This window comes from Carettochelys insculpta, chromosome 6 (assembly GCF_033958435.1).
Source record: "Carettochelys insculpta isolate YL-2023 chromosome 6, ASM3395843v1, whole genome shotgun sequence".
In the NCBI taxonomy this organism is placed as follows: domain Eukaryota; kingdom Metazoa; phylum Chordata; order Testudines; family Carettochelyidae; genus Carettochelys; species Carettochelys insculpta.
In genome coordinates, this window is record NC_134142.1 from 34,607,838 (window position 1) to 34,632,822 (window position 24,985).

General features: G+C 42.6%; 1 protein-coding gene across 1 annotated transcript in view; it reads left to right on the plus strand.

Moving 5' to 3' along the window:
• The window catches only part of KCNK10 (potassium two pore domain channel subfamily K member 10), a 92,362-nt gene that overhangs the window by 60,128 nt on the left and 7,249 nt on the right, over nt 1-24,985 (plus strand). Inside the window, exon 4 of the mRNA XM_074998775.1 lies at nt 1,771-1,931. Coding sequence (XP_074854876.1) covers nt 1,771-1,931 — 161 coding nt within the window. The remainder of the gene's footprint in view (nt 1-1,770; nt 1,932-24,985) is intronic.

Below are 24,985 nucleotides of genomic sequence, written 5' to 3' on the forward strand. Positions count from 1 at the left end.
CTGGGAGAGTCAAAAACTGAAGTGTCATTCATCTGGATTCATTTTTATACAAAAAAAATGTTTGGAAACTTTATAGATGGGCTATTACACTTCATAGCCCTGATTCAGAAAAGCTTCAAGTTGTTTTTAGACTCTCTTGACTACAGTAGGATTTAAGTATATGCTTAAAGCCAAGCATGTACTTACCATACCTTCCTAAACCAGGACACTTTCCTGAATCAGACCCTGTGATTGCATCCGGTATGGTCTTGGTTATGAAAATCACCACTAGGATTTATTGGTTACAATTTTGAATTTAATCTGATTTTTCCTTTGCAGGTGTGTGCTAATTTTCAGAGTAGCCAAGCAAGAAACCAATATAATAAAAGGGTTGTAATGGAGACCCCAAAATAAAATTTACTCTAATGGTTCAGGTGATGCACTTAAACTTCTTATTTCTTCTCTTAAACGGTAACTGTGCTTCCCAAATAGAGACACAATGGACACTGTAGTTATAAATCATGGCATAAAGGCACAGAGTGAATGGGGAGAAAGGAAAGAGTTTGTACAAACTCCCCCGACTGAAAAGGTTTCATTTGGTTGCACAGAATCATTATTGCCCTTACTTCCCTGCGTGTGCTGGGGAAATGCACTCACTGTCGGCTCTGGCTACACTTTTAGAAATGTCCTAATATATTTTCCTCCTCTGCTCCTGGCACCTTCTGTGTGCTAAGGGGTTGAGCTCTACCTTGTGCTCTCCAGGCACTCCCCTCTACAGAGTCCCCTAGTGTTGCCAGTACTAGCCTCCCACAGTCCCCTTGCACTTCGGCTGTAGGAAGATTGTGGGGAGCTTTGGGCAAGGATCTTTCTGCATTTCAGAGTAGCTGATGTGAAAGTTGCTTTGTAGCAGAGTGTATGCCCAAAGACTCTTACGCAGACAATGGGATCCTTATGTCCTGGCATGTTGCTCACAAGCTTGGATGGTGTTCTGAGGCTTTGGCCAACTTTGGTCTGGTTTTAAGGTGTTCAGATTGAACAGAGAGCTTCAGCAGAAATAGACAGGTAATTAGGAGTTAATTAGCATTTGCACTCTGTTGAGTCAGCTCTGTGAGTTACCTAATTAAGGGGAAACACAAAGTCATATAGGAGTCTTTATTACCACATTAATAATGCTGCTTAAATCTCCAGAGAGAATTCTCAAAGAGCTGTTTGTGAAAACCCATTACAACAGTGTAAAATAAAACTTGGGCTTTATATTATTAAATTGGAAAGAAGAATGAATAAAGGAAGTCCTGAAAGCCTCACATTGGCAAAGCAGCAAGGACTGGAAATGGCAATTTGTACAGTTTGTGATAAGGAGCCTATGTAATTCAGAGCTGAAAACAGAGAATAAGAATATTCAGGTGAGCCATCCTCCCATCAGGAAGCAACTGACAAGTGTCCAAATGCTGTAGCAGCATGGAAGAGGTAGGCCAGTGCTCTAATCTAAAGGTGTCCTGTAGGGTACTTTGCTGTTGCTATGCTGAGTAAAGGTAGTCCAATTACTCAAATAACAGCTTTAAACAAGATGAATCCAGAGGGAAATAGTAATAACTGAGTGTTACATGTGAATGACTAATGCTGGTTTCTGCTAAAAACATCCTGTTTGACCTCTGTCCAACCAGCATAATGTGTTGGAGACTATGTAAGGAAACTTCCTTTTCTTGCTGAGAAATGATACAGAGTGGCGTATAGGCACCTGCACAAGAGGCAATGCCAGAATTGTGAACTTATGATACTTTTTCTCTCCAGGGTATGGGAACATCGCCCCAAGCACCGAAGGAGGCAAAATTTTCTGCATTTTGTATGCCATCTTTGGGATTCCACTGTTTGGCTTCCTGCTGGCTGGAATAGGAGACCAGCTTGGAACCATCTTTGGGAAAAGTATCACAAGAGTGGAGAAAGTTTTCCGAGTAAGCTCATGGTTAGAAATCTTTGCTGGTGTGGCCTATCTTATTTAATTTCAAATGCTGTTAACATTACACAGGATTGTACAAAGTTGTGTATGCTGGGTACAAATATCTTGATTGTTTGTGTGATTGACATTTCCTTCACTGGAAAGGAAGACAAAGTGAGACAGATTCTATGGGCCTGGGTATACGGAGTAACCCTCAGATGCATCAGTACGGAAAACAGAAGATTTGTAAAGGCTGATTTCTGGGATGGGCTACGTAGAACTCAGGAAGCGTGCTAGCTGAAAGTTATTTATATAGAAAATAACAGACATATGGGGCCAGACCCACAGCTGGTATAAATTAGCATAGCTGTGATGTGGGCCACAGTATCTCCTCTTCTCCACCATTTTTATCACATTTTGGTACTATTTACATGTCTTCTGCAAGTCCTAATGACACAAAATGATCTGAAGTTGAATGGCTCAAGCTCAGTGAACCTTAAATTACTGGCCTGGTTTGACAGGGTCTATGCATCTCCTGGGACCCAGACCTCTGCTCAGTCCACTGTCCCACAGCATGGGGCCTGGTTGCCATTGCTGGGGTTAGGGCTTTGGTCTGTTGACTCAAAGGGCAGTGGGTAAAGTCTCCCTGGTTTGACCGGGCTGAGTACCCAGTCTCCTCAGCCTGTAACTGGCCCTGAGGTTACTTGCAGGAGCTGCTTACCACCGCAGGTGTTACTATTAGTTGTTTGCACCACTCTCTAACTCTTTCCTTGCTTGTCTGAATTGCCACACTCCTCTTCAAACTCATCTGACACTCCCCGCTCCACAATCCCCTCATTGGGGGAAAAGGCTTTTAAAAGGCCTGTGGCAGCCTCAAGTGGGACCCGCTGGCCCTAACTGGTTTATGGCAGCCTCTTCTTCTGCTGTCCCAACTCTGCCTGATTGCCAGGGCTGTGTCTGCCTTTTAGAGCTGCTTTTTACCATGTAAATTGCTCCCCTGGCCTCACCCTGTCACACTGCCTAGAAACTGCTTGAAAAGGCCCAGTTTTCTGAAACTGCTGTCCACCTGCTTTCTGAAAAATCTGATCCCTTGAAGATGTCTCAAGTTGAGCACCCAAAAAATCAAGGGATGCCAAATAGCTAGGCACATTAGAAAACTTGGGCCCCTGGGGTCGTATTTTTACTGCATCTCAGTTACTTTAAATCACTCATGGGAACCACTTCAGTGTGATTATTCCTGAAATAAATCATGGGTCAGTGCATAAGATATGGGTTTGGGAATCAGGAAACCTTGGCTTTATTCCGACCTCTCCCACAGACTTGCAGATTGATCCCTCTGAGCACCAAATGGGCAGGCGGAGCATACCTCCTCCTGACCCTGAATACCAGGTGCCCCCACAAGCCCCACTCTGAGCACCAGGCAGGGAGCCTCAGTGCCAGTAGCTCCCCAAACCCTCAGAGCATTGGGTGGCCCCAGCCCCTGCAAGTCCTAGCCACAAGCTGGTCACGGCTGTTCCAACCTCCGCACTCTTCCCTGAAGAGAAGCAGCCAGCCTGCTGGGGTTGTGGCAAAGGAGAGAGGGCAAGCAGGAGGGGGCCTTCTGGGAGGCGCATGGGCAGGGCCACACAGGGCTGTTTGGGGAGGCACTGCCCATGTCCCATGGTATGTGTGTGTGCATGGATTCCCTGAATCCTATTGCCACTCCCTATGCAGTGGGACTGCTGCTTCACTGGGACGTAGATTGTTTTATGACTGCATAGAGAGCTGGGGAGGGTGAGCAGTTTTAGCCTGCAGTACAGATCTCTTACTCCCAAATTCTCTCTCTTAACAACCCTGCTGCTCTCTGCGGCAGCACTACTGTGAACAGCCATCCCACGCCATGTGGCAGACAGCTCATCTCTGGCATCCCAGAGCATATCTGGAAAGGTAAAAGGAAGCTTCCTTCCTGAGAAGTCACACTGGCCCGGTTCGGTCATCTGACAAGAGCTGGGCATCCTCACAAAATCTCATTTAGTTGACAGCATAGATGAGAATTTGAGAGCACCACATTTCCCTCACATACGCAACAGCCCATGTACACTGCACACCGAGTCATTTCAAGAACAGTTGGCACTCTGGGGTGGGGGAGGGGAGCCACTGTTATGGCACGTGTGCCGCGCCCACGCTATTGACAGAGGGTGTTTCGGTGGAGGAGTTGGATGTGTGCCATGGTTCAGCTGGCATTCTGAGAGCAATTCTGGCACTACATCCGAACATATAAATAGCCACCAAAACAGCCATTCATTTGCTCGCAATGTATAAACTTGTTGATTCCTCGTTAAGGGCCTTAATTATCTTTTAACAGCACATTCAGCTTGGGTTTGACAGGGCACTCACTGGCAGTTAAATAAATACTAAGGGCTAAATTCTCCTCTGCTGTGTGGGTACACTAATATGCAGGGGGGCATGAGGAGCCTGTTTTCTCTGGTACATACAGCAGAGCAGGATCTCACCTTAGTGGGGAGAAGCAGTAGGAGGTGAAATCTGGCTGCTGGGCCTGTTTCTGGAGCTTCAGGAGCTGAGGTTTGCTGCAAAAGGGTTGTGTCCAGGCCTATCAGCCAGCTGGTGTGTACGCTGTGCTCACTAGCATTCTTATGCAGGGTAACCTGCTGCTCCTTCAAAGCAGTATTAAAATGCACCTGTGTGATCAACCCCCAGCCCCCACTGAGGGAACCCTCTGTAAATACAATGTCTAGTAATGAAGATAATAATAATAATCACTTTTATTTGACAGTGGTTTTTAGGCACTTCAGAAACTAACTCTGAATAAAGGCGGCATAAAGCCATAAGCTTATCAACACTCCTACATCTGTAAAGCTTTCTACGCACAGCCCACAGCTGCGTCTGAAATAAACACTCGTGATTTAAGAATCCTTAGCATTAAAAGAAAACCATTTTCTTTCAGTCTCTTCCTATACACACAGACAGGCCATGAGTTTCTAAAACTAGATAGGAAGGTATTCCAGAGTCTGACTGCTACAGAATGCACCTGCTGCCATTATTCAAAGGTTAATTTTAGGGCAAACTAAATAGCTATCAGATTCAGATCTTTAAAATTGTTTAGAAACAAGTTGAAAGAAAATCAGATAAGTATATTGGATTCAACCTATCCTCAGTCATAAAGTTTGCTAAAAGAACATTAATATCCAGGAGATGTGCTATGTCTTTAAGGCAGAGGTTTCTCAACCTTTTTTCATTTGTGGACCACTAAAAACTTGGAGCAGAAAGGCAGCCCTCTTTGCAAATCTATCCTCTGTGTAGTTTAATTCTATTCAGTCCGTTTTCAGACTTTCATGGACCCTTTAGACATAGTCTGTGGACCTCCCCAGGCATCCACAGATCACAGGTTGAGAACCACAGCTCCAAGTCATAGCATTATATTGGGAGTAGCAGAGAGGTGCATTGTCCATTGTGAACTCTGGGAGGGGTTCTGGGAGGTAAACTGTCATGGTTGAAATGGAGGGACTTAACAGATCCATTATCTGTCCTTCAAGGTTTCAACTTTGACATGCCCTTCTGATCTTCCCTTATGAAGTCTGACATAGATACACGAGGTCTGTCCATAAAGTTCTTTGACTGTAGTATTCAGTCACGAACCCGTTAAATTGTGACATTTAATCTCAATATTTTCATTTCTGAAAACTGGTAGTATTAGTAGGATCAGAAAGAGATAAGCCATCTATTTAATGCGGCAAAGTAGCAAGTTCTGTGATCATTTTAATTTAAATTCCCTCCCACTGGTGAGAATGACATTTCTTTTCTTGATAAGCTTTTTAAGTCAATTATAGACATTTTGAGGTAGAGATAATATAAACCATGGTCTCTGAGAAGCAAATACTTCTGGAAGATACAAGGTTGCCTTGCTATTAAAAACAGAAAGATCCTGTAATCCTTAGAGAGGATCATTATGCAAAGCCTTGAGGTAAACTGACATGAAACACTTCTAATTTGGATTGTATTATTCTGCCTTTTCATAACATCAATTGGGGATTTGTTGCCTTGAGGTGACTTCTTTTTTGCTTCCCGTATAGCAGAGTATCTTGCTTAGAAAGAATAAAGTGTGAGGAGATAATCTGTATGGACAGAAATAAGTTAGTTACCAGATTTATAAAACCATACTACCACTAAGTACAAATGGTTTTGAACACTAGACTGTCTAGCCAGGTGTTAACTGTTTATATATCCAGCCCAGAGTGTCTGAACTACAATTCCACTTTGCAAGATCAGTTGCACTAAACAGAAATAGACAGGCCTAGTAGGTTGTATGAAATTTATTCAAGCTAAAAATGGTCCTGAACCCAAACCTCAGATCTGAACACCTCTGAACATCCAGATGATTCCTTGTCTTGAAAATTGGTCAAAACAAAATTCTGGAGCCAAACATTCCCCAGAATTCTAAGAACTCAAAATCCAAATAGAATCTAAAATTTAAAGAGGTTCAGATCTGAGGTTCATTGACTGGTCCATCTCTGATTTTTATATATAATTCCCATGATGCATGGAAAACTTCCTCTGTTTAAATCTTTTAGTCCTTTCCCAAGCCTGGGTGCAAAGGGACTCCACTGAATTATTAGCGTTAGTTAATTTAATTAAATAAGAGATACTTTGTGTGAAATTTTTGAAAGTAATATTGAGTGACTGGGCTGAATTGGCTACTGACTGTATAACCTAATCCATCCATCCCCCATTCACCATTTTAGCAGCTGAACTTCTGATAGCCAAAGCCAGGCAGTTGAATTATCAGCCAGCCCAGATGAATCTAGCAGAACTGAAGCAAAATTTTGGTAGTTTCTTGAATGGTAAATTTCTTTGCAGAAGCAGACTATGACACATCATTTTTACCCCTGAGATTTTCTGCGTTTCCTTGAAGTAGGCTCTGTGCCATTTTGATTTCACAGTTCCCACTGAATCAGTTCATTTCTTGAAAGTACTTAACGTGTGCAAAGGGCAAAATTTTCTTCTTTGCCCACACTGTACATCTTATTTTGTCTTTGATCCCAAGACAAAATTTCCATTGACTCAAACTCAGGTTTCATTGAAAGGCACACATGGGCTATATTTATGCTACAGTGATCTGTCAGCAGAAGTTACTGTCGGAAGGTGTGTTCTGACAAAACTTCTGTCAACAGATTGCGGCCACAGACAAAAGCAGATCGCTCTGTTGATCCACTCTGTCAACAGAGAGCAGCCAGACTGCCTGGCCACTCTCTCAACAGAGTGGCCAACTGGAAGCACAGCAGACAGGGCTGCCCAGTGGTCTGGAAGTCCTATCTGTTGACAGAGGGCTCTCTGGAGTGATGGCACAGAGGGGAAGTGACTTGCCCAAGGTCACCCAGCAGCATAGGGACCAAACCAGGTACAGAACTTGGGTGTCCTATGTCCCAGTTTAGTGCTTAGCCCATTAGGCAAAACCGACTCTCTGAGAGAAACAGCTTGAGCTCTATCTACCATTTTAAAACAGTTCCCAACCTGTATTGGGGGTCATAATCTCATCTCAATTATGCTGTTGTAAATCTGGAGTAACGCTTTTGGAAATCAGTCACCAATTAAGGTGCTTGAAGTTGGATTTAGAAGCCTAAATCCCATTACTTTTCAGTGGGACACAAATTAATGTTTCCGGAAGTGCCTGTGGAACAGATTTTTAAAGGTATTTAAGTACCTAAAAAGGCAGGTACATATCCACTGAGAGTTAGGTATCTGTGTGCTTTAGAAAATCCCAGGAATCTGTCTGTTTTAGACACCAAAATCAGCTTAAAAAATCTGGCAGTAGGAGATTAACTTTAGATGTTCATTTTTGAAAATCAAGACCAAAATGACTTGCTCAAGGATACACCATCAATCAGTGGCAAACACAGGAGTAGGTGCCAGAAGTCCTAACTCCAAGTTCTCTGACTCATACACTAAGCAGCATGCTCTTTGTAAAGTAACCTGCAGGTACTGTTTAATCCTTCAAAATTCTTCTGCCTTCTCTTCAGTTTTCCAAAATATCCTTGATTGTAAGAAATAATTACCCAACTGCCCTTCTGAAAATCACTCACCAGTTATGCTCCTCCACTATTTTTCCAAACCTGTTATCAACTCCATGTGCATTCTGCTTCAGTTCATCAATAATTTAGACATTTTTTAGGAAATAATTAATCATCATGGAGTTTATATAGCCTTCACTGCTCTTTATCTCAACCCTCACATGGCTCCCTTGAGTGCCCTTATTAACAAGAGTTTCACAACAATCTCATTACAGCTTTTCTAATTTGTCTTCTGGTGGCAAATTCATTACAAAGCCATGGCCCTCTGGACACATTAAAGAAGGTTCAGCTTTAGCATGTGTCCAGGGATGGCAGGGACAGCTGACTTTTCTGATGGAGAATCCAGACTAGATGGCAGGCAAGAACAGTTGGTCGATGCTGTCTGACTGCAATACCTTCCAAGCTCTGCCAGGTCCTATGTTCCACAGTGGTGTTTTAATGCTGGTGGTGGAAGGATTGGTATAGGTTTTATTCTTGCTTTTGTTCATTCCCTCCTTTGTTGTATCTTGTGAAACGGTGGTTAGGGCAGGCCATTGACTACCAGGACTCCTATGGGGTGATTAATCCCCTTGCGTAAGATAGTGCAACTCCCCTGTACTCAGTGATGTTGTATCCATTTACTCCAGGGATGAATGTGGCTCCTGGATTGTATTTCTGCCATTGAGTCATGGCTTGACATTGCACAAATCACTTAAGCTCCTTGCCTCACCTTTCTCCATTTGTGAAGTGGGGATAATAAAATGCACCTATTCTATCTGGGTATCCAGAACATTAATATCTGTAAAGTCATGTTTGGATTTCAAACCAGTGACACCTGGGCTTCAGATTTTGGAATTTTTATCTCCTCAAATAAACTATTTAGTGAGAACAGGGGTGCTTTAAGCTTGTTTGATTTTGGAGAAATTAACTTTACCATGGCGTGTCCTTTACACACTTGTTCTTAGCCATGCACATCACATCCTATCTAGAAGCTAGTGAGTTTATTGTCTACTACTTGGCTCAGCTGTCTGTGGGACAGAGTACTAGAAAGTTTTTCTCTTCCAGTTACTCTTTGACATCATTATTTAATCTAGCAGGTCAGCGAACAGCTGTAAATTGAAATATATCTCAAGTATTACTATTAACACCAATGGTTAAATACAGATCATACCATCTCCAAAGGAGTCTTTGACATGGCTGGCTTTATCAACAATATCTGATGGGACTCTGGGGCATGAGAAAGGCAACTGTAACCTGTAGCAGCTTTAGAAAGATCCCCTGAAAAGGGTACATCTCTGAATGGAGAGTCGAGAAGGTGGTGAGCTTGGTGGTGGTTGAAAGGTCAGTCCCATAGCTTGTAGGAAGAGAACACAGAAGAATCCAGAGGGGAGAGACTATAAGTTCTGCGGAGATCTTGTTAGCTCGTCACTCCTTTCCCATCCTGGAGAAAAGACTGTGTACAAAGAAAAGGAAAATACTTGTAGCACAAGAGATTATAGTTTCCTGCTGTGCAAGAGGGAATTCAGAATCCAGTTTTGTATCTAATACCTCTTTGGCTATGTCTATGCTAGTCCAAAACTTCGAAATGGCCATGAAAATGGCCATTTCAAAGTTTACTAATAAAGCGCTCAAATATATATTCAGCACCTCATTAGAATGCCGGCGGCTGTGGCACTTTGAAATTGACGTGGCTCTCCGCTGCACGGCTCGTCCAGACGGGGCTCCTTTTTGAAAAGACCCCGGCAACTTCGAAATTCCCTTATTCCTATCTGAGGTTAGGAATAAGGGGATTTCGAAGTTGCCGGGGTCCTTTACAAAAGGACCCCCATCTGGACGAGCTGCGCGGCGCAGAGCCGTGTCAATTTCGAAGTGTCACGGCCACCAGCATTCTAATGAGGTGCTGAATATGTATTTCAGTGCTTCATTAGTAAACTTCGAAATGGCCATTTGCATGGCCATTTCGAAGTTTTGGGCTAGTGTAGACACAGCCTTTATTCCATATGGAATATATGGTGTTCATCACTGCTTTCTGTATTTGCTGATCTCCACTGTATCATCTTCCCATGTCATTTTGGTAAGTTTCAGTTCTGCTTCTGTAGAATATTTCCATGTTATCCTGGATCTACCTTGTCACCTCTTGCCTTGGGGATTCCAGTCGACACCTGTCTTGTTATGTCATTGGGGTCTTCAGTCTATGTGCTTCTCAGGCATCTTCATTTTTTAATTTCCTCTCTATCAGTTTTTGTTTGACCTCCTTCAATGCTCTTCATTCCCAATCTTTTTTCTGTCTATTTGATGGTGAAGATTTGTCTGAGAAATTTATTTTACCTGGAAATTTAATTTACCTGGAAATTTATTAAGTCCTTATCAGCTAAACTCCAAGTTTCAGGACCATATAGTGACTTTATAATGATGTTAAATATTTGAGCCTGCTGAATAACCAGCCCTCAGAATTTATTGAATTCTCTTTACCTATTCTAATCATGTATGGCATTTCTATACCACGTGTGCTCATAAATTGTGAGCATTGAACCAGGCAATCAGGAACTACAAAGCATTATCTACAGTGGATGTCAGAGTGAATTATGTTCTTTGCTTCTCCAGACTCCACATCTTTTTCATTATATAAATGACTAAGATGCATGTCTCCAATAATTCTCCTCACCAGAGTCCTCCTCAGATTGCCCTCATTTAACTCCTGTGCCCCTGGTATTTTATGACTTTTAAAATAGAATCCCCCTACAAATGTGAATGAGAAATCCATGATTGATGCAAAAGGTTTTTGTTTAGCACAGATCCCATTTTCCCCTACAATATAGTAAGCCATAATCATTATTTTTCTCATTTGGGTAGCAGTCTGCTTTGCATAGCTTCCTGCTTGTGAATATATTGTTGCAGTCCAAGCTTAAAAATCCCGTTTAACTACTATTCCCCATGCTCTTATTACCCTTAAGTCTTTCCCTAATTCCTGACATTGTAATATCTAAGTGTCTTTTGGCTGTGTGCTCAGAAATAGTAAATAAGTAGAGACCAGTTTGCTAGGCGCTGGCTGGTTACAAAGATGACAGCTCGATCAAGGATCCTATAGACAAGAAGATGGGTTCAAGTGTAGGACAAGTTTCTCTGCATTTGACAGAGATAGGACAGAACATTTTACAAACAGGATAGCTGATCTTATCCCCTCCTCACCCATAGACAAGTGCTCTGCAGTGTGTTTGAAGGCCAGAGAAACTATAGAGGCTAGGGAATGAAATTTTCACACAGTGGGTTTCTTCCACTTTTCAGCTCAGGCATATCAAGCTTTATCCATTGGTATTTGATTCTGCCCTTTCCTCACCTGGTATTGCCCACTACATGCCTGTTTCCGTGAATGTAGGTTCTAGCCTAAATACTGAGGCCCAGTGTGGTCCACCTCCAGTTTTAACCTTGAGTGATTCAAGACTTTGGAGCATGCCATGTGTGTACAAGACTGGTGTATACACAGCAACTTAAGTGACACTGTGGATTTGCCTAAGCACAAACGAATGAGAATCAGCCTGAACAAGAAGCTCCTATTAAAAAAAGAGAATGAAATTGTCACTGACTCCAGAGGAAGAAGGACAAGAAAATTATTGGTCTCAGGGGATCTGGGGTGAAGAGGCTTCTACCTGGTGCAGCTCTTAACTTTGACAAATGAATACAGAGGCCTGGAATCACCAAAACGCTTTTGTTTTGGGGTAAAGAATTCTTCAGGCTAACAAATGGGCCTTTACCTGCATGACTCCCTGACAAAACGTAACTGTTAATCACAAAGCTTTAAATCTCAGCAGACTTCACTGAAAATGAGCTTTAAGTAATTATTCCTGCTGTGCAAGTCAGAGACAAACAGGATTTAGAAGTATGATTAACAGTTTACAGAACTGCTTGGGTTTCTTTGCCATTCCTTGTGAAGTCTGAAAAAGGAGATGCTGGAAGGGAAACTCCAAAACAGTGGGAAATAACTCATGTGAACTTTCCACATATTGTGAGTTTAACTGTCTCTAGGAGCAGCACCAGTGATCTTTCTTACTTTTTTACTGCCCTCAGTTTGGTTGTATTCCCATAGCAACATGTTTTAATTTCAAACAGTATGGTGCTAAAATGCAATAGCTATGTTTCAGGATGTATATGTAGATCATTGTTATCTGAAAGTATCATTTATATCCTGGGGAAAATCTTGTTCTGAGTCAAGATAATTTAAGCTTTCAGTTAGGGGCACATGATTAGATAGAGATAAAACAAGAGGAAACAAACGTGACAGAAAGAAGAAAAGTGATCAGGGAAAATAGAGTGACCTAATAGTAATAGTAGTAGTAGTAGTAGTAAGTCTCTCCCACTCCTATGATGACCATTCACCAGCATCTCCTGTCCTGGACAATCTTTCCCAGTTCTGATCAGGTGTATACTGTCTTTTTAGTGTGTGCCTTCAGGTCTCTATGCCAGGTGTTTCTTCGGCGCCCTCTTTTCCTTTTTCCTTGTGGATTACAATTTAAGTTTAGCCGTGTGATGTTGGTGGTTGGTTTTCTAAAGATATGTCTAATCTATCACCATCTTCTCTTCCCAATGCCCCTTAAATTAAGGCATTGAACCATCCTTCTAGCTAGGTGTCACAGTGCAAAAATATCCACTACAACCCTGACCATCAGCCTTCACAGCAGAGTCACAAGCCAAATGACAGTCTCACTCAAGAGATGATTCTCCAAAGTTTGGTGGAAGTATGTTGACATGACTCTGGGTGGGAAACATGATGTGATGCAGCCTCTGGTATATCTGTTCTATGGATAGGGACTTCAGTCTCAGTGGCTGTCAACTGAGAATCTTTAACCAAGGCTAAATAATTTGTGTGTATACTCTTCAGTTAGTCCATCCACACCCCAAATGAAAATTATGTTAAGAGTGGAGTCCACAACATGAGAAGGACCAGAGAGAGCAGACATTTGACTACTCTTCCATAAAAAACTAGTGCTTTGCCCAAACCAAACCATAAACCTGAGAATCAAGGACTTTGCAAAGTTTGGAACTGGATTCAGATTTGAATACTGTGGTATGGATTCACCCCTAGCAAGTACAACAATGGATTTTTTTTTTTTTTACTATTGAAAGCTAGGAAGAATCTATAACAAATACAGATATAAATGCCAAAGAGGTCAGCATCAAATTCCCAGAGCGTACTGTAGAACGTTGAGCAATGATTTCAGAACAGCCAGTTAAAGAATCAAAGACTGCAGGTCAAAGGAAGGTAAAGATGAAAATATACAGCAGCAAGCTAGTTTCAGCACAACATTCTACATCAAGAAGTCTAGACTGGGGCACAATTTCCTTTTGATGTCCAAAGGCCACTGTTCAACCTTTGGAAGTCAAGTCTAAGTCTCAGCTTTCCTGTCAGAGCTTAGCTCTGCTGTGGTGGTTTTTTTTTTTTGATGCTTTGTTGGCAGTCACTAGGGAATTGTGCAGAAAAAGAAAAGCTCCTGGAAACAATCTGAAGAAATCTGAATGACTTATTTCAGCTGGTAGTAAAAACCTTATTACATCTAACAAAGGAGAAGTAGAAATTTTCCAGCGCTTACACAAGAGGAATTTCCAAGGCTGTGTTCGATGTTCTATCTCTTGCTAAGATTTTGGAAATGGCCATGTCCAGATATTGGCAAGAAAGGATCTTTCATTGATGTAGCAATGTTGTCTGGATGTCCCTGAATTGCCTCAGGTTGTTGCAGTGCGTTTCTAAATTACAGCCAGTACGACCACCCTTAGCTGTACAAGTTGTTCTCTAATCTTGCAATTCATTTTCTTTATACTAGCAGGATGTGCTTTCTCTAAATTTCATCTGTGATCTAAACAAAGGCCTAGGAACAACACTAATCAAAACTGGTGATACCAAAAATGAGAGAACAACTTTATGGCCTCTGTTCTGACATCTTCATGCTACGTCTGCTAGCATTTCAAGGCTGAAAATCTAGTGATCTTCCTACTGGAACACTCTGGTGTGAAGGGAATTCTGCAGTAGTGTGGAACTGGCAGAGCAGCCCCACGGCCTCTGATTTAGGGGGCACAGAGGGAGCTAGCTGGCACCTGACCAGCACTGTATCAGAGAAGGTCCATGCCCTGAGGAGTTGACTGTACATGCTCTTTTGGAGTTATTCTGAAATAACTTATTTCAAAATAATGCTTCCACACACCAAATGCATTTCAAACCAGCTACACACAATAGAACCTATTTTGAAATAGAGCCACTGGACACACTCTGGCTTATTTTGAAATAGGCTCCATTCCCTGTTTGAACAGCTGCTATTTTGAAATAGCTGTTTCAAAATTGGCACTATTCCTTGTAGAATGAGGTTTGCCAACTTCACAATAAGCCCACCCTTTCAAAATATCAATTGCGTTGTGTAGGTGCTAGGAAAGCTATTTCAAAATAATGGCTGTTATTTTGAAATAACTTTACTGTGTAAATATACCTTAAAGAGCATGATAGGGAGCAAATGTTGTATGAATGTGGCCAGAAACCTGGACCTTATGCTGCCATGCTTTGTGCTGCAGTGAAGCCAGATCACTTACTGCTGGCTTGGCTTGGTAAGGTGTCCTACTGTGGAGGATGAAATAAGGCAGCTCTCCCCAGAAGCCTTCTGAGAAGAATTGCAGAATGCCTTAATGAGAGCTTTGTAGAGATGTGCAGGAAAGATTCCCGCTTCATCTCCATACAGGTTAACAAACTTTTCTAGGGAGCTCCTGTTCTGCAGGCAGACTGGCCGTCACTGTATCCCAACTGCTCACAGCAGATCAGAGATTTAACTAAATTACATTTAACCACTGTAGTATGATCACAAAGGTGAACTCACCAGACGTGTCCTCCTCACCGTCAGGGTCTGGCAACAATAAGTCCTGAGAGGGGAAAGTCTCCAAAGTTAGAAAAAAGGTTCTGGCTATGTGTGAAATTTGATTCTCTGCTTAGCCACATCTACACGTGCTGGCTACTTCGAAGTAGCCGTGCCAACTTTGAAATAGCGCCCGCCACGTCTACACGTGGCGAGCGCTATTTCGAAATTGAAATCGACATAAGGCGGCGAGACGTCAAAGTCGCTATCCTCATGAGGAGATGGGAATAGCGCCCTACTTCGACGTTGAACGTTAAAGTAGGGCACATGTAGCCGATCCGCGTCCCGCAACATAGAAATAGCGGGGTCCGCCATGGCGGCCATCAGCTGAGGGGTTGAGAGATGCTCTCTCCAGCCCCTGCGGGGCTCTATGGTCACCGTGTGCAGCAGCCCTTAGCCCCGGGCTTCTGGAGGCTGCTGCTGCAGCTGGGGATCCATGATGCATGCACAGGGTCTGCAACCAGTTGTCAGCTCTGTGGATATTGTGCTGTTTAGTGCAAATGTGTCTGGGAGGGGCCCTTCAAGGGAGTGGCTTGCTGTTGAGTCCACCCTGTGACCCTGTCTGTAGCTGTTCCTGGCACCCTTATTTTGATGTGGGCCGCTTTGGTGTGTAGACGCTCCCCTGCAGCGCCTACTTCGATGTAGTGCTGCCCAACGTCAACATTGAATGTCGACGGCACCAGCCCTGGAGGACGTGTAGACGTTATTCATCGAAATAAGCTATTTCGATGTAGCATTCACATGTAGACGTAGCTCTTGCCTGTTGAGTATACTCCTTCTCCTCCTCTTCCTCATCTATGCTGTCCTCCTCATGGTTGCCAGAGGCTTCCTGAAGAGTTGCTTGGGAGATATCTACGGACAGTTTTGGGACAGTAGTTGGGTCCATCCTAGAATCCTGTGCAGCCACCCATAAAAACGGCATGTCTGAGGCTCTGATCCAGACCAACCATTTGCAGTTTTTGTCTTTTGGTTTGCTTGTCTGAGCTCTTTTATTTTCACACGGCACTGCTGGGTTTCCATACTGCATTCTGCGATTTTGGCGTAGACACCAACATTTCTGCTGCTGGTTCATAGTTCTGCCTGCGTATTCTTCTTGCCACACAGCAATCAGATCCAGTATCTCGTGCATGCTGAGTATAGGAGCTGGTTTGTGACCCTGAACATTCATGGTCAGATGTGATGCTGGCTCGTCACACTGGCCAAACAGCAAATGAAATTCACAAATTCCTGAGGCTTTTCCTGTGTTCCTGGGAGAATAGCAGAGTTGAAAGAGCTGGCCAGAGTGGTCACATTAGGGTGCTGTGGGGCACATCCTGGAGTCCAAGAATGTCAAATAGAACAGTGCTGTGTCTGCACAATCCCAAATTGGATCCCAGAAGGTTGAATTTAGCGCTACTCCTCTCATTAAAGAGGAGTACTGAAGTAGAGTTTGAAAGCCCTTAAGGCCAGTGGTAGGGCGTGATGGTATAGACTCATTCATTATATCATTGACATAGCATGGCTAACTTCAACCTATCCTCGTAGTGCAGATGAGGCCTCTGTAGCTCTGAGCCCCTGAGGTTAAGGGCTAGATCCACAAAAAGACATACATTCTGCCACCTCGTGCAATCTGCAGTCCCTAGTTAAGAGTCAAAACTCTCTCTCTAATGTAAAGAGATAGTTAGGTTGCTAAGTATGAAATTCCTAAAAGCCAACATGCTGAGCATGGAACTGCCTAAACCAGACAGCAAACTGGAAACTCCTCTCTGGAAGGCAGGCACCTAGCTCCTGGGCAGAGAGAGGTGCCTCCTTGCACTCACGGATTCATAGCTGTGAACCCTCTTCTGCAGCTGTTATCCAATACAGGATAGTCTTTTCTCACAAAAAGGGGGACCCCTACTCCCAGTACAGCCTAATGGACAGAGGTTGGAGCACTTGCCCAGGGAGAATCAGCTTCAAATCCCTACTCAGCCTGACTTGGAGCAGTGATTGAACCCAGGGGTCACACCATACCTCCCAGGTGAGTGCCCTAATTACGGGTCTGTAGAATATTCTGATGCAAATGTTTCTCAGTCTCTCCTGTTGAAAATGTTTCCCTTTGTATGAAATACTTAAATTTCCATCGGAGCAGGGAGAGGGAAGTTGTCCTAAGAAAATAGGAGGCACATGCAGCCTGAAAAGGGCGTGAAGTAAAGCTGACAAAAGGAGCAGGCCAAAAGGATGAATCTAGTTACAAAGCAATTTATTCTAATTTCAAATGCCTTGGTAACGGCAGGATGGTGAGCGACTTGCAGTAACAGGCTATTCAGTCAGAATCGATGCAAAATCACGCGCCTAGGGAAAGAAGATAAACGGTGTGGTTAAAAATCTGCAGAACATCTTCCTGGCAATTGAAAAACAATAACAGCAGCAGATCTAAGAGTGAGATGTGGTAGTAGTTACACTGTATGAACTCAGAATAGCAATGGAGAAAAAAATGTCAGTACTGTATATTGAAGGGTATTCTATGTAAAACTGAAGCTGGAACTACAAAGTCTTGGAATAGTGTGAACTCTTCTAAATACTTTAAAGTGTAATTTTCTCTGAAAAGGGACGGTAAAATGCCATCATTGGTGATTTCTGGGTCATATGTGCTCAGATTGCAAAGAAAGATGAGTTTCTGCTAAGTCTAGTCCTTCAAACAACCTAGAAACTAAAAACTCTGTTGGGTGTTAACTGAAATAAAGTGCACACAGGATTCTAACAGAAGAAGAACTAACCCCGTCTGGTGGTAATAGTTGCTCTATAGCAGCTAACATGAAAAAATAGCAAAAAGTCCCAAACGTCAGAAGACAACATACTGAATACTTGGGCGGCGGGGTAGGTGATGGTTTCAGATCACTTAAGTGAACATGCCTTTTTTACATAATCCCTTTCCACTGAACTTTGTGGTAATTGAAAATCAGGAGAGAACTACAGAGAAGGACAGTGCCGCAAAGATTGCTGGAGAGGGTAGATGAGAGTGAAGTCCCCTCCACTTATTATATGATTAGATTATATGAGGGTGGCAGTAGGTTGTTACATTGCTTGAAATGGCCTCGATAGCAGTAATATCACAGGGGGAGAAAGGTGATCTTTAACATAACCAACACTCAACTCATTTGAAGTAAAAATCAATACTTTTATTTGCACATGGAAGCCAGTATAGGTCACACAGTATAGTTGTAATGTGATCCCAGTAGGAGAATCCTTTAAGACCTTGCATCCTAGAAATAGCTTCTGTCCCCTCTTGTCATTAACCCCCATCTCCAGTCTCTCTCAAGTTAGCTAGGTTTGAATTCAAATTGCAGACTTTCTCATTAGCAGATACTAATTTATTATTGATGATTGTCTCACAAACACTTATTCTGCTTCTTCAAATGTTTGGCGGACTTATTGGGAAAGCAGCAAAGAAAATACTTTTCCTCTTAAAAGTACACTCATTTTATTTAAAACTGAAAGTAAAGACATCTCCCTTTTCAGCTGAACTCTTACAATAATTTCACTAGCACACCATGCTGGGAAATTCAAAACCATGCTGGGAAATAGGTTAAATAGCTTTGCTGAAGCCATCAGCAGTAGGTCAACTACAGGCATCCCGCTGCTAGAGTCTAGCTCGCAAACATAGATTGTGAGAAGAGTTCTTCCTCTGTTAGAGTCCTGTGTGTATTTTAATTAATTTTTTGAAAACAAAGATCTCTCCTTTTTATTAAAGAAAGATAGAGGGTTGGAAAAAATGTCATGAAAAAATGATATGCTGTGAGTAGGCTCTGCAGGGCACACAAAGAGCAGATACTGATCCAGAACAGTTGTCAGAGTATTAAAGAAGAATGGCAACTGATTTCTGACATGACCTGCCAGTCAGTGATCAGTGACATTTCTCAGATAACCCTGCAGGTCTTAATCTGATACAAAGGAAACAAAGCTCACTTCTAGCATCTACTCTAGGGGGAACAATGTTATCTTTTTCATAGCATTTGGTGTCTAAAGTTTGCTTTTCTTGTTGCCATTTTTTGTTTGAATCTATTTGGGGTTTAAAAAAAGAGAAAAATCCCAGTGCATCAAGAGATGGGTCTCCCTCTGCTCAGCTGAGCAAGGAGGTAGATGTTCATAGATGTTCTTTTCAGCTGGAGCACAGAAAAGGACTTTATACTGCCTTAGGGTAGCACAGGGCATCATCATGAGATGCTTTCGAGTGGCATCAAGACTTGTCCTCCAATTACATTGGAACCAGATTCTCATCACATCACAACTCATGACGATCTCTTGCAGCCTTGATTCCCATCTTCACTGCTGTTGAGCTTTTTTGTCCGATACTGGCAGATCTCACCGATGTGTAAAAGGCATCTTCAACACCCTGTCTTGTTTTGGCTGACGTCTTAATGAAGGGGATGCCAGAGCTCTTGGCTAGTTCTTAAGCCTGTTTTGTATCCACTGTCCTTGTGAGCAAGTCTCACCTGTTTCCCCCTAGCGCCATTGGCACATCATCTGACTCTTGCACTCTCTTAATCTGCTCTCTGTAGAAACTGATATCTGCAGATTATTTGCTATTATTAATTGCAAAGACACAGAGGAAGCCTCCACCAATTCTCATGTACTGGTCTCACATGGCACTGTACTCCTGCACTGAACTTTTTGGGTATTTATACAACCGTAACTTGAAATCTGAGCCATTTGACGCTTTTCCATCACTAGTGCACGTCTTATATTTTCAGCAATAATCCAGCACGATATACAATTTTGCAGTGGTTAAGTCTGTGACTCACCTAAATGTAGCTTGATCTAAAAGCTACGGTCCATTAAACCCACGAATCAGCAGCACAGACCACAGTGGAGTTCCTTATAGGAAGATGACAGTTCCAAGAAGCTTATTTGTGAGGTGAATGCAAATTGTCAATCATTTTAATGTAGAGTTACTGCAATTCAGTAGCATTCCAAACTCACAATGAAATTGATACCATAATTTTTCACTGACATATATTGGTTATACTGTTACAAATGTCTTTAAAGGGTCAAAACAATTGCCACACCAAGCAAGAAACAAAATAAGTCATGCACATAATTACGGATAGAGATGGTCTTAATATGAACAATTTCAGTTTAGGTCCACATTTTGCAAACCCCCAAATTTGGGAGTGTAAAATCATTGGCTTATTATAAAGATAGTGGCCATCTTCATATACAAATCCATATTCTGATTTCTAAATACTCGCAAAGTTCAAAGAAGTTTGGTTCAGCCCTATATCTAATTTCTGTGTAAAACATAATGCTCATGCTTCTCTTAATGATACTGTAGTGACTGTCACCCAGCCCTAGAATGCCTCTTTTTGGATTGATATGGAACCGCAGCTATATGCCTGCCTCGGTTTCCCTGACTGGTGTCTCAGGAAGATCCATGAGACTTACATATAGTGAACTATGTGCCTTCAGGGGTCTAATCTATTTAAACAAGTTTCTAACACAAACCCCCAGGCTTCTCCACTGCCTGGAGCTTGGCAGTCCCTCCTCTGCGGATTCAGGGTATCTTTCAGACTTCCCTGCCTGGGGAGCTTTGTTCTTTCCTCTGGAGTTTTTTCTTTCTGTGTGCCGGGGGCTTTTCTATCCAGCCAGAGTAGTTTCCTACCCAGTTCTCCTGAGGCGCTCTTTCTCCAGGAACTTTCTTCCCGCCCCCGCCAGGGTCCTGCCTGAGTGCTTGCAACTCTCTTTCTAGGCCCAGCTGTTCCATAACTAATAACCACCACCAGATCTCCAGACAGCCATCCACAGGTAGATCTGGGCTGTCTCACTCTCCTCAGCAGAGCCTGTCACAGGGAAGTGGGGTGCCTGACCCCTCAGAGGGTCAGTCCCCATGAAATGTTTCTCACCTGAGTTGACCTGTACTTAAAGGCAGGCTCAGTGAGGGCTAACTCTTGGTCATGCACAGCAGCCAAGGGGGGTGCTTCCTGCTTTGCCACCACAAGAATGTCACCCTGGTGGTCTTTGTAGTCTCGTCACTGAACGGCACAAGAGTGGCGATTCCCAAAGTTTTGTGTAGCTCAGGCGGTGAATCAAATGTCCAATAATCTTTGGCATGTCACAGTTCTCCCTTGGAAGTCAAGCCCTCTGGCAATAATCAGAGGTAATCAGTCGCATTGGGCTTTCATGGTTGGTAAGCCAGTGTAAAGCTGCCTCAGAGTCTCCTTGTGAGGAGCTGCCCGGAGTACACACACACACCCTTTGGGCCTCCTTCATCCTGACTGACACCTCATTAGCATTTCTAGCGACCACTGACTGCATCATTTTTGCCCGTAGCTTTTCAGTAAAGGAGCAATAAGTGCCCATTTCTGTCTTGCAGCTACAGGGCTTGGGTGTAATGTTACCAGCTGAAGAAGCACCTGCATGTGCCTCTCCTTACAGGGTCATCTTTTATTTAGGCTGGATTTCTGTTTAGCCTGACTCTGGTAAGGGCTCTGTACTGCTGTTCCCAGGCATCTGGGGAGGAAGATGACCCGTCTCTTCCCCTGTTATTTCAGTTTCCCCATAGTTGCATGGTTTTACAGCACTAACATGAGCAACAAAAAGTCTTGTGTTCTCGAAACTACAGACTAACACGGCTACCTCTCTGATACTTGTCACCTTGCACAGCACTAACATGGTGGCATTTTCCCTTCAGTGGTCCAAAGCCCCCTCTCAAGTACACACTTCTATGCAATAGCACATTCACCATGAGTAGTACCCCTTATGTCTGAGGGCAGCATTGCAGAAATCTGCTTCCTGCACCTGCTTTGGTCTATAATGGCATGTGACTTTGGGCAGATGGGGGCCCATTCTGGAGTACAAAAGGTTCAACTGAAAGTCTATAACAAATCCTCAGACTAATAATTCTTCTGCATCTCTCAGGCTCTCCTGAAGTCCTCTGCCTCCTGGTCCCACAGAGCTACTCTGATCTTGGTTTTCTCCAGCAAAATTCCCTGCTCGCTGCAGTGGGTGTAACTAATTATCAATAAGCTGCTGTATCACCATTAGATGGGGGCAAGGCTGAGCCCAGCCAGCCAGGCAGTGACAGACAGACTGAAGCATCTAGTGTATTTTGGTGATTTTCAAGATTTGGTCTGCAGGGCATTTGCTCCTGGCCCAGAGAGAACTGGGTGGTCACATGGCGCTGGCTCTCCCTTGTTGCTTTCAGTCACTACACTGCATTAAAAGACAGGGAAAAATACGTTTAGTTCTTTCCAATGTAAACTGTTGTTGAAGTTGTCACAGGATGCTCTGCAATCCTGAATGGAAGAGGAGATTGCTCATGTGGTTAAAAAGGGGGCCAGAGATGGGTCCATGCAACTGTGAATGAGTAGGGAGGTTGCTGAATCTGGGCAAACTGCAAAGAATGGGCCAGATGATGGCCCAAATTGATGGTTATAATAATTTGACTCACTAAACAAGATACACAACAGCTTCTAAAATGCTGGCTTTTGGTTACTCAGAAGCCAAACACAGCTCCCTTAAAGCAAACTGACCTTGGGCTCTCACCCAGACAGCCAAAGCAAATATGATAAGGATTACTGAAAATCTTGTTCATCATATGTAACGTTCTGTCAGACCCAAGGGACTGGACACATTGCCCACAATGTCAATGATCATTTGAGATCTTACCCAAATACATACTTGCAGGCAATTTTTATTAACAACACTAAAATTTATTAAGGAAAGGGAGATCATTTTGGTTAATAGTTCACTATGCATAAAGATCTGAATAAAGTTCTTAGGTCATTTTCATAAGAGAAATGGTGAGCTGCTGAACTGTAAGAAGTTCTTTCCAGAATCACATAAAGACTAACCAATTTATTTATTAAGCAATGAGCTTTCATTTATTAGACAGTGAACTTTTAAGACCTATATTAGGTTATAGTCCAAATAGGCAGTCCATTTGCAGAATGTGTTCAAATTCTTCCATGGGTCTTAAAAGGGAAATCTAGACTAGAACTGGAAACCTCAGATTTGTGACTCAAGCATCCCCTGACCAGCTTGAGCAGATCTGAGATAACAGGAACAGGACCCTACTGTTCTTTTATGGATATCTGGTGGGCTATGGCTAGCCTCTTGAGAGCAGGTATTTCTTGGGTGATGCACTGTGGCTTTGAAGTAAAACCTCCTTTTTTCTATGTAGACACTTGTTCTTAGTTGCATTCATCAGCATAAGATTATTTTCCATTAAGTAATTCATAGGCTGTTACTACAAACTTCAGAGAGACATCTATACAATGATATTATATCCATATTTCATCTAAGTGTTAACACACCCTTTTGATCTCTGAATCAACAGACTATAGTAACAGATAGGAATGTATGTTTACAGAGTTAACCTCTAACAGGATAAGTATAGGTAAACACAGACAAATACGATCACAATCACTATCTTCTAATTCTACAACAAAATAAATTGACATTTCAGAGTTCTAGACTATCTAACGTGGCTTTTTTAGCTACTTAGCCTTAATTACCGTTTATGTAATTTTCTAATATATCTTTAAAGATTGAATTTTAATTATTTAGCTTGCTAGTCTCATAACCCATTCTGGTTCCGTGTCAATCCACATTAGTCCATACAATTAAAAAAAAAAAAAGCTCAACAGTCTACTTCTACACTGGATTCCATATGTTATTATCTGGCAAGTAATGTAATGATAGGGGGAGGGGAAACTGTGCTTGCTCTTATGCTACTTTTATAAGCTCTAAAAATGATGAGCCTGATTCATTACTATCCTGCACCTTGTGTGATCATTTATGCTAATATATGGTGAGTGTACAATGCTATCATTCTGCTTTGGTGGCATTTTATCCTTGCTTTCCCCTGGTGTAAATAGTGGTGCAGGGTAGTAATGAATGAGGCCTGATGGTTCTCTACTCAGTTGTGTGGTGCACATCACCTTTGTATGAACGAACAGTCAATTTTTGTTTCTCTTAAAAATGTGGCTGTGTTTATTGCCCATGAAAGCAAAATCCTGCAACCCTGCGTTTTCTCAGTGAGGAGCAATTGCTAAAAAATTATATCAGGTTTTATGTTTTCAGAAAGCTGCTCAAAGCAAAATAATAATTTCTCAAAGGTAATAAAAAAAAGAGTAAGTTTGGATTCTCAAGCTTTGTGTATCTGCTTCGGGTTTAAGTACTGATTTTTTCCAGGCCCTGTATTTGATTAGTCATGTATGCTGTAACCTTTTTCTGTTATCTCTCTGAAATAAGACAAAAGATAAAAACAAGAATTCAGAAAAATAACTGAGGTGAAGAATAGCATACTGCTAGCGGTAAAAAGGCTGTGTAGACATGCCTCTGCTAGCAAAACCCCCTCTGTCATCAGCCCTTTATGCCTGAAAAAATTCTACAGGGTCTGTTTACTGGTGGCAGCAGCCTCTGCCAGTAGGGACATCGCACACAGCTATGTTAATTAGCCCTGTGATTAGGCTAATGACCAGCCATTTGCAATTGCGAGACCTCATTTCCATGAAGCTGCTGGCACTACAGGTCCATGTAGACCCAGCCAATATGGCTACATCTACACAGCCAGCCTCTGTCAACAGAGGTCACTTGACAGAGAAAGCTCAGCACTACCTCTGTCGACAGATCATGTCTACACATGAAAGCGTCTCAGAAGACCAAGCCACTCTTTTGACAGAGAGCAGCTTGACTGCCCTGCCCTCTGTAGACAGAACAGCTGACTGGAAGCTCTGCAAACAGAGCTGCCCGGGGAACCAGAAGCCCCCTCTGTTGACAGAACTCTGTACATGGGTGCTCTGTGTTGACAGAGGTGTTATAACTGATCAGGGAGAGGTATAACACTGCCAGCAAAACAGCTGAGTTTTGTCAGCAAACTCTCGACAGAGCACTTTAACTGTCTAGAAGCTAAATGTTTTGTTGACAAAAGCCCATTTCTGTTGACTGAGACTGTCCGTGTAGATGTAGCCTAGATGTTTTAAAATGGCATTTATGACACATAATTTATTTAGGCTACTACTTAGATGTTGTCTTCTGTGTTTCATATTCAAGCAACCTTTCACAATTCAACTTCTCAGCCTCCAAGGAAATACAGTTCCTCCTCCTTCTGAGAAGTGCAGTAGCACTGTGCATTGTCCAGTTCAGTCCATAGCGTCTAGGAATATTATAAAGAC